This window comes from Sphaeroforma arctica, assembly GCF_001186125.1.
Source record: "Sphaeroforma arctica JP610 unplaced genomic scaffold supercont1.758, whole genome shotgun sequence".
Classification (NCBI taxonomy): domain Eukaryota; class Ichthyosporea; order Ichthyophonida; genus Sphaeroforma; species Sphaeroforma arctica.
The window spans coordinates 9,750-23,821 of NW_014039800.1; the positions used below are offsets into that span (position 1 = coordinate 9,750).

Below are 14,072 nucleotides of genomic sequence, written 5' to 3' on the forward strand. Positions count from 1 at the left end.
TGAACCCGTGGTTACCGAACCTCTTAGTGCTGAAGAACGCCTTAAGATGGAGGAAGATCCTGTGGATGAGCCCCTAGAAGACGTGAAGCGAGATCGACTTCAGTCAATGAAGCGCTCGGTCTTTGGGTTTGGGGTAGGGGGTACAATAATCGAGCGGATTGTACGATATACCCATGAGCTCTTCGCACATGCGAGTGCTAAGCGGTTAGATCAGCTGACACGCACGCTCTGGGGGTGGAGTGGCATGATGGAGATGTGCACTCATGTGCGACAGAGTTGTGACGCTTGTCAAGCGATATCTGACGACTTGGGGAAGGAGAAGGGTCTCCTCCATGTATCATACACTGTGTATGTATACAATATTTTGTTCACGTGAATTCCACCATGTGCGAATTCACATCATAATATTGATGACACCAAATTACTGAAAACTGATGACAGGCCTGGCCGGCCCAACTCCTAGCCCAGAATTGGGGTCGGCCAAAACCTAACCCTAGAACCCTAGGGCTCAGTTCACAGTCCATCACAATCCCCGGCTACGGTTGCATGCCACACGACCGTCGTGGCTGCCACTGTATCCACTTTGTCTGAGCACCGCCGCCTAGCAACCTTAACTCCGTATACGTTCAAGGAAAGGAAAAGAAAAACGGTCTACCGATGTACACCTCGTGTGTACATGCAAGATAGACTTACTCTCCTCCCCTGTGGGAGGTGAAGTTCGGCCTCTCTACCTCCACCCTAGAGGATTTCTATCGGAACTAACGGCGCGCCGGCACCTCAACTCCATCCTCGGACAACTACAGCTCACCCCACACTCGAAGACGTCTCCCACGATACTTCGCCGACTGTGCAAAAGCAAAATACTTTTCGACCTGCCGTTTGAAGTGTGCCCGCGAGCAGGAGGCATATGTTTGGTTCCAGATCCGGGGACCAGCGGTGTGTAACACGTCAAATCCGCTTCATCACACCACATTTGCCACCGACCCCAAACCGAGCTCATAGCGGTGGACCATGTGCGTGCCTCCTTCGTACGCCTCAGGCAGTGGCCAATCGCCTGCTTGTAACCATCCTTGGAGTCACAAAACGGCGAGTGATACAACAACCAATCCTCAAAGGGACCAGTCGGCCTGTACCTGACAGTCGTCCGAGCATTTTCTTCTCTCTCGAGCTGCCCTACATGAGGCTTCAACTCAGCCCGCAAGAACTTGCGGTGCGTGCCGTCAGCCATCTCTACCACGTGCGTAAGTGGTGCCTACACTGACACCACCTTGGCCGGACCACCCCAACGTGCAGACAAATCGTGCGACTTGCCACAAAGCCGATACCAGACCTGAGAACCGACCGGCAACAATGGTACGTCCTCTCTTTGAAATTCTTGCGGTGCTTGCCGTCAGCCATCTCTACCACGTGCGTAAGTGGTGCATACACTGACACCACCTTGGCCGGACCACCTCAACGTGCAGACAAATCGTGCGACTTGCCACAAAGCCGATACCAGACCTGAGAACCGACCGGCAACAATGGTACGTCCTCTCTTTGATATTGGCGCGACTCTACTGTTCCAGCCGATCTCGCCGATCACGCACAGCCGCAACAGCGTCACGGACCATGGCTTCTGTGCCCTTTCAGACTCCAGCAAGGACAATACCCTGTCTTGTAGCTCCAAACGCTGCTGTCCATTGAAGTCCCTGCCCGTCATGTGGAAATATGGCGAGAACCCCGTGACTGAGTTGCGCGTGACGTTGTAAATGCGCACCATCTCATATACCAGGTGAAGCCACGCATGCGGAGAGTCATCTGCTGCTTCAATCTCTCTGCGAAACCAATACTTCATCGTCCTGATGAGTGTCTCTGGTCGCCCATTACTCTGATGACAATCCACTGTGATCCAATGCGGCTCAATGTTACGGCGTTCACAGAACGTCGCGACGTCTCCGTTCTGGAACATCTTGTCCGCATCCATCACTAGGCGCACAGGAGAGCCCCAAGCCAAGGGAACGTCGCGACGTCTCCGTTCTGGAACATCTTGTCCGCATCCATCACTAGGCGCACAGGAGAGCCCCAAGCCAAGGCCTGTTCCTCCATAAATCGTACCACAGAGGGCCCGTCTGTGCTCGGACTGAAGACTCTTGCAAACATCATACGAGTCTGCGTGTCTACGGCCAACAACACCTTTAGATCATGAAGCCGAGCGATGTAGAGCGGGCAAACGTGAATAACGTGTCAGGGATGAAAGTAGCCGTTGCGAGTCTTAAGAAGACGGCATCTACCGTTTTTCTTGCATGTGTCAATAAAACAGATAAATCATGAAGCCGAGCGATGTAGAGCGGGCAAACGTGAATAACGTGTCAGAGATGAAAGTAGCCGTTGCGAGTCTTAAGAAGGCGGCACGTGCCGTTTTTCTTTCCTGTGTAAAAAAGCAGATATATCATGAAGCCGCGCGGCGTATAGCAGATAAACTTGAACAGCGTATCAAAGCTGGAATGCTTTAAAGTGCGATCAGAGTAAATTTGACTGGTATAGAAAAAAACTAATTACTCGATGCTCAGGAGGTGAAGTCAATATGAGGGATTCCTGATACAGAAACAAACCTGTGAAGCACGACAATATTTTGGACTTGAACAGTTGTTGAATGGAATTCGTGTTCTTATATATTGCATAATATATAGAGATTTGTATTGGGAGATTGAGGAACCCCACATGGGCAATGCTTACAATAGTCAGAATATGTGAGAAGGAATATTTATACACAGATTGTTGAAAGGTGACAAGGGACGAACCTGCAGGGACAACATAGTTTACATTGGCTAAAATTCGTAAGAGACATGGAAAAAGGTAATAACGCGTGTGAAGAAATAGTACTGGTTGTGATTCAGAGATGCAACGTAGGATGGCATTGTACATAAAACTATATTGTTGTATTAACGATGATGGTACAGACACAATATAGAAAGAATTTATTAGAAAATCAGAGTACGTGGAGAACGATGGCAATGCCGAATTTTGCCATTATCGGACTGCCCAAGGTTTGTGTCACGAATTCGGTCTATGAAAGAAATAGAATTCATGGGACGTTGACGATGAGGAATATGTATCCGTGATTTGTTATACGGACGACTGTGAGAGGGTTCGGATGTCCTCGGGGAGTCCGTCTACGGCTGGAGTTTTCAGTCGGTGGAACTGAAGCATGCGAATGTTTATTATTCGTACAAGAGGGTAATTCCTAATTTGGCTGAATGTCTGATCGAACAGATTGAGGCCATATTTTGAAATCAGGAGGACAAGAAATCTTTTCCAGGTGTCTTAAATCCGAATCTGATGTTAAAGAAATAAAATATAGTTGATGTGCATATTTTACACGAGATAGTAAGACATATAGGTGTTGGAATGTAAACATACTTAAATTATGACCTGGTCTTTGTGAAGGTTTATAAGGAGACCGTAAGCCTCTGGCATTGTTTGGCCTTGTAACTTGTGAATAGTTGGAGCTAATGAACAGGAGAAGGAACTTGGCGGACGTTCAGTGTATTACCATTGAAGGCTTTCTTAATTTTCTTAACTAATGTAGTCTTATTATGGTCGAAATTTGTAGTGCCTCGTTTCATAGGCACAACTCTGTCTTCGGGGTACCCAGGAAAATCTGCACATCATCAGGAATAGTACATGTGGGGGTTGGGTCAAGTTGTATAATTACAAAATCTGGCGGTGGGATTCAAATAGGAATATCGGGCTCTGCATTTGAACTGATGTGGGTAAAGAAACATCGTCAGGAATAGCACATGTGGGGGTTGGGTCAAGTTGTATAATTATAAAATCTGGCGGTGGGATTCAAATAGGAATATCGGGCTCTGCATTTGAACTGATGTGGGTAAAGAAACATCGTCAGGAATAGCACATGTGGGGGTTGGGTCAAGTTGTATAATTATAAAATCTGGCAGCGGGATTCAAATAGGAAAATAATGTGGGTAAAAGCTGCTAAATTATCAGGCTTACTATACACGATATCAATTAATGATGCACGGGTACCATTTGCAAGACCATATTTGACACAGATATTAAGTAGTAAGTGCTATCAGTCGTCCTACTGTGAAAGTCTGATATAGTTCTGGAAAATAACCATGAAGATCTGTAGAATCTTTCTGGGATGTACTGTCAACATGATAATTTTTACTTTCGGAGTTTGCTGTGGGAGCATTACTTATAAGATTACATTCAAATTTAAGATAGGTTTCCCAGTAGCTTTGCTGAAAATGCTTGCTCGCACAGTATTAGCACCTTTACGTTCCATACTAGAAACGCAAGCATATCGAGATCTAAGCCAACCTAGTGGGTCACTTTTAACCAAAATAGGGGTATGTTGAGATATGAGAAAAGCTGTTGCATTTTATGGAAGTACCGGATTCGAATGAGAAAAGCTGTCGCATTTTATGGAAGTACCGGGTTCGAACTGCAATGAAAAGATAACATATGTATTTTCAGGGTTGCGTACTCGTATACGGTGAACAACATGGGCAAGTCTTTACCACCTATATTATGAGCTAAAAGGTTGGGACGATAAGGACACTGTAGTATGAACTTATGAAGACAAATTTGTTCAAGTTGCGGTAGTTGCTTGATATCACCCATAAGAACAAGATAAACACCACCAAAAGGATTTGCATAGTTTTCAAATAACTCCTGTGACCGTAAGTGAATAAGGAAAATTAGCACACAAAATAATCATCGATACTTCATCGATACCTAGTAAAGGTATCCGTCCCAGCTTCGTACATAGTGTTTGGCATTTAATGGCGGATAAGCAAGTGTATTTGTTACCACTTGGTAGGTTAATTATGAGTGACAATGTTTCACATTCGGGCAACAGTATAGAAGCTATGCCAGTGAAAGCCGATAATCTGAATACATGTGTATCTTTTTAACGGAACCGGGCAGTATTTAGTGTGAACGTCTTGCCGATTCCAACATCACTTTGTATCCATATGAATTGTTGTGTAGGTGAAATAAAAGTGTTGTCGACCCCAGGGTTCAATATATAGAATGAATCTTGTCATTAACCATCACGGATGAATAGTAATAGCTTTTTTTACTATTGAAGATTGTTTGGCGTCCAACCATGGGTTAATGTAAAAACAATCGGGATGACTGTAATAATCGAATATGATTTTATTCTCAGCTTGAGGTCTAAATTTGAATGGGATTGCGTTACATTGTTGTGGTTCGTAATTCACACTGTCAACTAAATTGAAACAAATAATAATATCCCTAGGGTGGCTGGTAATTTACTGATAGCGAAAGTATAATTTTCAGATGAGACTGGGATGTAGTTCAAATTTCGGATGTACTGTCGGAGTGGAATTAGAGTCTGTAGGTAGTACTACATTTGTGAAGCAGTCCTGGACAGAATTATTGTATTCAGAGTTAACAATATCTGATGTATCTTGTATACTACTGAGTTCTTGTACACGAGCCAGGGCGTGAGATATTCTTTGTACATTACCAGCCACAGTAGAAAATTCATTGTTACCTGAGTATGTATGGTTGCGCATACTATCAAATAAAGCCTGTTCGCAAGGTGTTCAATTCAGCCGAACACGTTTCCTGTATTCGAAGAGTAATTTGCGATTTCGCGACGAGATAGATGTTCCACGACCCATGTTGGTAATCCAAGCTAGTATAGTATTTTGAAGGAGTATTTACTAGTTGAGGAGATTGACGATGGCAAAGATATGCATCCAAACCGTGAATATCAAATGTATAAGGAGGACGTTGCGAGTGAAGATCCCACGGATAAAATGAATATAAACATGTTGGCGCACGTGGGATCACTCGGATCAGAAGTGTTGTTGGAGAATTTATAAGACTGAGTTGTGGTATTGCAAATTTGGAACGAAGATGAACAGCATAAGAATTGTATAATGGATGCGTTAACTGAAATTGGATATTCGGTTGCGCTGGCGATGGACAACCGTTTCGGATCTTTCTCTCATTGGGATTTTTGGCTGAGATTTTAATTGAAGCAAAAAAAACTCTTAAAAGGAGACCATTGCAAGTTGACCTGGCCTGTATCTATAGTGTGTATCATATACACAGGTACTTCGCTATCGGTAATGACTGATTCATTGTTCTCATATGTAGTATATATCTTAATATTGTAAAATCCACTATCACCGGTTTACTGATCGGAATCGGTGCCAGATAAATCAGATAAAGAATTACGGTCCCAAGGTGTGTAAAAGATGGTTGTAGACCCACCCTACATGTTAGAGTGAAGTGTAGTAGACTTTAAATAAAGTGCGAGTGTGTGCTCTTATTTCAGACCTCACCGTTAGTTTTATACCTTATGTGCTTGTGTTAGTGTTCAGCTGCTTGAGCTGGCCAGGGGAAAAACCTCATATGGTTAGTATAAGAAACCTTCTGCAGAACACTTCAACACCTCGATGCTATTATATTCGACTTCTCTGTAACTAAATCTCGCGCTGACCACATGATGTCTTTCCGCATAGGATGTGATTCGCATAGGGACGCTGCAATTTTTAGAATGTTGCTGTTAACAAACTTAATCAACTGTCGGGAGTCGGTTAAGTATCAACTCAATTCTCGGGAGTAAGTTAAGCAACTTGAGTAGCTCTCGATAGTGAGCTAACTCTGATGATTTCTAGAAATCAAAGAAGACTTCTTAGTCTCTCAATACTGATATATACGCACCGTGCAAGGAAGACGAGTAAAAATCAGTTTCCCAAAGCTCTCAATTGTACCCTCTTGACAGCCCATCCGAAGAATGCAGACACGGATATTGCATCCCCTGCCGATTTCAGACCGATAACATTAACACATATTGTTCGACGCATATTTGAGAAGAGATTCTTACAGCTGATAACATATCACCCCGGATCAGCCACTCATGCAACTCAAGCTGGATTTAAATCACGATACTCCTGTCATACTCATGCTCTAGCCGCGATGGAATCTGAGACACAATCCGAGGATGCCTGGAATGATGTGTGTCTTGACAACACCAAAGCATACGATAAAGTGGTTCTCTCGCGCATGTGGGTGCTGTTGCGCCACGCTGAAATGCCAGAGAACTGGATCAGTTGTCTCCGCGCATTGTTCGAGAATGTCCCCACACGGGTGACGTATCGTGGGAAGCTATACTCCAAGGTTCGATTGTCGGTCCACATCTTTTTATTATTTATATGGACTCCCTGGCTATTATGCTTGCGCAATTTTGACCGAAACTCCTCCGCTCCTATGTTCTCTTTGTAGATGACACGCGCATCCAGGCTCCGCAGTCTGGTCAGTTACAACCCTTTGTCCTGAACGCGATCGATGACTGGGGTCGACAATCCGGTCTAGAACAAGGGATTCTTAAGCCCCGAAAGAGATTGTCGAGTATGCTGCACGAGATACCGCATCTCCGTATCAAAGGACATCACTTCACGCCAACGCTAGTAGGATCCCCAAATACGAATACTCTCAACAGACGCCTACTTATCTTTCCCATGCCTATGGCGGCAGAACTCTCTTTCATCTGTCCACAGCCTTCCAAATGCTGAGGATTTCATACATCCCAGGGCATACCGGGTATCGACTCTGTAAAACACATGGACCATCTCGTGGCAGCATTACTCCAGGCTATAGTGTCCTTCCGGGCGGATGGGTTTCAAGGATTCTGCTGGCGCCATCCGCGAAATCGGCTTGAAATATTCAAGACATTCATTCTTTCGACGGCCACCTATGGTCTGAACATCATTGCATGGGCTCCTTCTATTTGGCATGCCGCGTTAAAGCCGTTGTACAAGCGGTACGACTCAGCACTAATTCAAGCAGCAGCTATCATAACCGGCAATATATTCCCAAAACTCCCATACCAGCGCCAGCACGCCAATTTGCAGAGTACCTTAGTGGCTGCCTGGGACTACATCTTGACTTAATCAACAGTGCAAACCCACTCGCCCCACTTACGAGACCCGCTTGGACATGTAACAGACCTCCGGACAAATTCCCGTTCAGTATTTACGCTTATCTAGGATCAAAGGGCGGGTGCACACCTCAACACAAAGAACTCCGTAAGCTCCGCGAGTAGATCCAACATAATACCACACAACGTCTCACAGCCAAGGAGATAGCAGGCAAGGCTCGCCGCCAATACTACTATCGACTTATAAGAGGAGAACTTCCCACCACGGACCGGGAAAAGCCATCCCATGATAGATTTACCCATTGCCGCGGACACACCCCAATCCGCTTTTGTGCTATGATAGCAACCATCACGTTCCTGTTCAAGTTACTTCACTATCATACTGGTGGATGCCTCTGTCCTGTGTGCCCTGGAGATAAGACTTTTAAGTCCAGCCACTTTGCCTATATCAGTTATCTGATAAGGCGTATTCTGGTGGACCCTAATATACCCTAATCGGATCGGACTTACTACAACAACTACAGGATCGGCATGATTACCACGGCATATGGACTCTCCACGAACATCTCGAGAGCTTCCTTCTCCATGAACAACAGGCGCCAATTTATCCCCATCCAGTATTTGTCGATAGATTGATGTTCCCTATACCCCGTCTCATCACTTCACTGAAATACTATTTCCAGATTTCGGTACAGACCAAATCGTCCGGTACCACTTATGATACTTCCTGATATGGCTAGCCAGGATATTCCAAATACAGCAGTTGTGTGCTGTGGTATCGGACAGTCCCCAACTTCGCTCCGAAACATAATTACGGATGACAACCTCACCCTCCTTGGTATCATGTTCAAAGTATCTCAGACCGACTCAGCCCATATTACCACTACAAGTGTGGGCCAGCTTTATTCCACGCAATGGCACATAAATTTTAGTTCTCACTCAATGATAGAGGTATTATGTGTCCATCGCCGCGTACCGTGTGTCTTCCATTGTTGCATCAATTGCCCCGAACTTCTCGCGGCAGTTAGACAATCTCAACTTCCCTTCAATTTTCCCAGAACTTCTCCAACGAATATGAAGCCTGATTTATATGTAGACTTATAAAACTTTATCCATATTGAAATAAATAATTGTATTCCTATCAGCTATATATTGAACAGTCTCCTGGGCTGAGATGCAATCCATACCGTTCAATTGAGTGATTATCCTTACAGTAAAACCTTTGTTTCAGGATTGGATATGCTTTCAGTATGCTGGGTGAGGTGTCTTTGTACGTGATCCCATGCCTGACTTACAACTTTCAACACATCTTCAAGAGGATCGTGTATTTTATATCATAGGTTGAGGAGTAATAGTATGTATCCATTCACTTCCACAATATACCAAGCTTGGTAACAACGCAGGGCATTTATGACAGGAACATTGAAATCTATGATGGCGATATTACGTTCTGTTTCGTGTGCGAGTTCTTCCGAATATTGTTCAGCATGTTGACCATAAGTACAGCTAGTATCAATCGGTTTATTGTCAATATGTATTACCATAAAATCTGTAGTTTGTTTTATATACTCTGATTCATTCATACGGCAAGAGATTTTGCCTGATTTACCTTTTGCACATGTAAAACTATGTTATGGTCCTGTGTACAACGAGCAATATTGTGGGCTGTGGTTATATATACAAAAGGCTCAGCTTTTTCGTGATTCATTAAAGGATGACAAGAAATGAAAGCTGGTTCTTTGTCAATGTACTGGCTAGTTCCATAAAAAATTTAAAACGGGACTCCAGTTTAGATTTCGATTTAATTATGTGGCTTGTTTTAATCGTGCTGACTGATTGTCCAGTATCGGAACTTGGTTTTCCATTTCTACACCCATATACTCCGTTAACAATGGATCGTTATCATAAGGAAGTGGTGGCTGTGAAGGTATGAAATCTTCGTCAATTTGTATGGGATCGAAATGGGTTACAGGTATAATGTTGGCATCTGGTTCTAAATCAGTGTATGTCATGGAGTCCCCTGCTTGTTTCGCCTAATTGGATTATACATGAACGATGGCAATGTAGGAATGCTTCCAAAGCCCACATACTGCATGAATTTTATGGCTGATGTCGATAGAACCGATGTTCGGCAAAATTGTGACGGCGACGATGGCAGCAATCCATGATGGTATGGATTTGTTCCTAGCTCGCTTGTTATCCACTTCCATACCCATATATTTCGTTAGCAATGTATCGTTATCATAAGGAAGTGGCTGCTGTGAAGGTATAAAATCTTCCGTCAATTTGCATGGGATCGAAATGGGTTACAGGCGTAATGTTGGCATATGGTTCTAAATCAGTATATGTCATGGAGTCCCCTGCTTGTTTGCGCCTAATTGGATTATACATGGACGATGGCAATGTAGGAATGCTTCCAAAGCCCAAATACTGCATGCTTTTTATGGCTGATGTCGATAGAACCGATGTTCGGCAAAACTGTGACGGCGACGATGGCAGCAATACTTGATGGTATGGATTTGTTCCTAGCTCGATTGTTTGTCAATAATAAAGTTCTTGGCGACAACGTACGTCAGATGTACTGCCTGAAAGGATTGACCGAAGTGCTGGTGACCTTGAAGAAACGGGAACATAGAGGTGGGGAAGCTTCCGGTACCTGTTGCAGCGGCAACGGCGGTTCCGGCAGGTAGCCATTTTGAGATGGGTGAAGTGTTTGCAGCGATTAACAATATGTGTTCCCAGTTGGCGGGACATAAACAAGATATACATACAACAATCCAGTAGAAAAAGAAGCAGCCGAGAGACGAGGCTGCCCCTAAGAACAAAGAGAGTCAGAAAGGCAAGGGAGAAAAAGCGCGCGCGAGGAACATCGGAAGAGTCGAGGCTGGACTTATTGGAGGATGAAGATATCCTGGAGGTCAGAACGGCGTATCATAAGCTGGTGCGTTGCTTTGGATGTGGACAGCGCGGACACTTCAAAAATGGTTGTCCTCAAAACAGAAATTACTAGCTGGGGCTGTTAGGACAGTAGTACACGAGAAGGCCAAGCCGACAATGTGGTTCAAAGGGGCCATATGAACAGAGGACATATATATATATGTCTACACGGGTGCGACCCCGAGTATAGTTACTCAGTCCTTTGCAGAGCAGCAAGGATTGGAGACTGTTCACTACCTGGGCTTGCCGTGCAAAGGTGTTGCGGAGTTGGGGCTTGTGCGCCCATCTGGGGTGGTGAAATCCCAGGCTATTCTGGACACATGGGGTGGTGATACGATTGAACGCCCTATGGATTTGCTGGTTGTGGACTCCCTTCCCCTTAGATACAGACGTCTTGCTGGGTTTCCAGTCCATACAGAAGGATAATTTCGCTCTTATGTGGAAACATGACTTACATGTCTTAACGAAAGATGACTCCTTGGCTGTTGTACCACAGGCAGCAGTGATAGACTTACTAACGTCGGAGGCTCTCAATGATGATCAGCCAAGGTTTTCGTCAAGAGAAGGTGGCCGAGGCGAGGGGTCTCAATACATGCTGGTGTTCTGGACGCCGTGAGGAAAGCGATCTTTGTAGGTACTATGCTTAGCATTAGGCCGGCGTCGTGGATTATGTAAGCGAGAATAAAGTATGCCAGAGTGTGGCGGTCTCAAAACGTATATTGGCGACATGGGTGTGAGCCACAACAGTGTGCGTGAGCACTGGAAGAGCATTGAGGCGTTGATCGCGGCGTGTATCAAACACAATGCAAAGTTGAACATGAAGAAGTGTTGCTTTGCTTTTTGGATTGATCAGTTTTTGCGTTGGGGTGTGTGGTCGATGAGAATGAATCCTACATCAGGGAAAATTATACGGAGTTCATTCTTCGTATATGCCGCCGTCCATGGAAAAAGACCTCCCGGCTTCCTGGTACCATAGATAGGGTACTGGATAGTCAGTATGTACCTAACTGCTCCCGGGTCATGGCCCCTATCTCGAATCTTAACAAGAAGGATGTGCCATTTGTGTGGGGTCGGACGCAGCAGGGCGCGTATGGCCATATTCGGGAAGAGGTGGCCAAGAGAGGGCTTCGACAAGCTCGAGTTGCATTGTGATGTCTGTGACTCTGTAGGAGTAAGTGGGGGAGGGGGGGGGGGGGGTTTGGCTCGGCGTGAGAATAGATTGTGTCCGGTTGAATTCTGGTCGTCTAAGTTCAGTCAGGCGCAGCTGGGACACCACCTTGCAGGTAAGGGGGCTTGCAACAGTATTCTGCCCCTACAAGTCCTGGAGGATAGTGAAGAGGTCCAGGCACCCCTTAACCGCATGCACGTACCATGAGCCATTGTTGCGAATGCTGATGCAGGACCCGATGTCCAATGAGTCTTCGGCTTAAGGGGTCGACGCATGGCGAGGTATTCTCAAGTGCTGAGTGACTTTGAATTGTGGTGAAGCATATCCCTGGCGAGTAGAATCCAGTAGCGGACGTGCAGTCCAGGCTGGGGCTTCATATCGAGACCATCCTGCAGGCGATGCGGCTGCCGGCAGAAGACAGGGTCAGGTAGACGGATCCAGTGGTGGTGAAGTCTGAAACGAACTCCTATGCTGTAAATAGGGCGCTGTTCGACAAGATAGGTATCAGGTTTGACCTGTTTGATGCTGAGGTATTTGCGCATTCTACCGGATAAAACCTTACTATCAGCCGACGCTGGCTCGTAGTGTGTTTGCGTTGAGGGCGTGGACAGGTCATAGGTGGTACTTTAATCCGAAGTGGTCGGATTTGGGAAGGGTTGTCGCTCAAATTAAGAGAGACAAGGCTGCGGTGACGATGGGTTGCTCGTACGCACCTGAGATGATGTTGTTTAAGGAGATGGTTCTGTTGTGTCAGCAGATCCGATGGTGATCTATCCTCGCATGAGTATTTTCATTAAGAATGGGTATTAGCCGATGTATGCGCCAGTATTTATAATTTTGGTGTGCCACATGAGCTCCTAGAAGGAGTACAACCTTCGAAAGGACTTATGGGAGGAGTTGGAGTCGATGGGAACGGCTTGGGAGAAGTTGGCTGCTGCGGCAATACTGCGTGATGAAGACGTGGTCTCCTGTATGACACAGAGTGAGGTCATTGAGACGGTGGCGCATCCCAATGAGAAGTCGGTGCGTCGGGGTATGCCTGCAGAGGAAGAAGGCATTAAAACTACCCCAGTCAGCGCAGTGAGCGCGCTGACGTTTACTACTCAGCCTTGGAAGGCGGCCAAGGGGATGCTGAGTAAATCATTGCAGCATGCGGAGGCATGGTTTAGAGAGGGACATCTACCAGCCCGAGTGGGGGGTCGCTGGGAGCTGTGGCGGATACTTGGTTGGGAGCAGCCAAGAAAAGCACGAGTGAGGAATCACTCGGTGATATGTACAATCGTAGTATGAATGTGAAATCAACTGTCCTCACGGCGTGAGCGCAAGGCAGCTGTGATTGCGAATATACAGCCTATCGCTGATGTGATTGACATCGCTCAACACCTCGGACACAGAGTCGGATAGCATGAAACGGAAGGACTTCACAGATTCTCCCACTAAAACAGAACGAGTCAAGTTCGAACAGGGCTCGGTGGATGATCCGATGTTAGAAGATGATCGGTCGTTGGATAAGTTTCGGGAGAAGGTTCGTAAAAATCGGCCGCTGGGCTTGAAGCGTTCCATGCTTGATAGGGGTTTTTTTTGGGGGTGGGAGTGATGTTTATCTTGAGCGTTTCGTGAGGTACATATATGTGCTGTTTGATCATGCGAGGATCAAGTGGTTGAAAATTCTTGTCCGCAGGTTATGGGGATGGAATGGCACGAAAGACATGTGTGATCGTGGCCGCAAGAGTTGTGATGCATGTCAAGCCATCACTGACGACGTTGGCTGGCCAAGGGGTTGCTCTAAAAGCCAACAGTCAGTGTTTTACAGAAGACAGCGTCTGAGGAATTGGGGCGAGCTACAAATAGCGGAGGACGGATCTGAGCACCGGCGCGCCGCTGGACGTAGTGGTTTCCTTGATAGTTGTGCAATCCTCAGACTGTTGGGGTGAGAGACGAAGAGCTCCATCCTCTACGAGGGGGTAAGGCGTAAGCATCTCTTGTGTTGTATATGTACATATGATAGTAGCAGAATGTTGCATGCCGTCTATCCTAGTGGGTATA

The 14,072-nt window shown here is 45.7% G+C and overlaps 2 protein-coding genes across 2 annotated transcripts; both read left to right on the top strand.

Moving 5' to 3' along the window:
• Window positions 1–46: 46 nt before the first annotated feature.
• On the top strand, window positions 47–376 carry SARC_08437 (hypothetical protein; the record flags this gene model as incomplete). The annotated part of the gene is made up of 1 exon (XM_014297584.1): window positions 47–376. One exon carries the CDS (start codon window positions 47–49, stop codon window positions 374–376), a length of 330 nt encoding a protein of 109 aa, XP_014153059.1.
• Window positions 377–12,932: 12,556 nt separating this feature from the next.
• Window positions 12,933–13,316, top strand: SARC_08438 (hypothetical protein; the record flags this gene model as incomplete). Its single annotated transcript, XM_014297585.1, has 1 exon — window positions 12,933–13,316. One exon carries the CDS (start codon window positions 12,933–12,935, stop codon window positions 13,314–13,316), a length of 384 nt encoding a protein of 127 aa, XP_014153060.1.
• Between the last annotated feature and the right edge of the window lie 756 nt (window positions 13,317–14,072).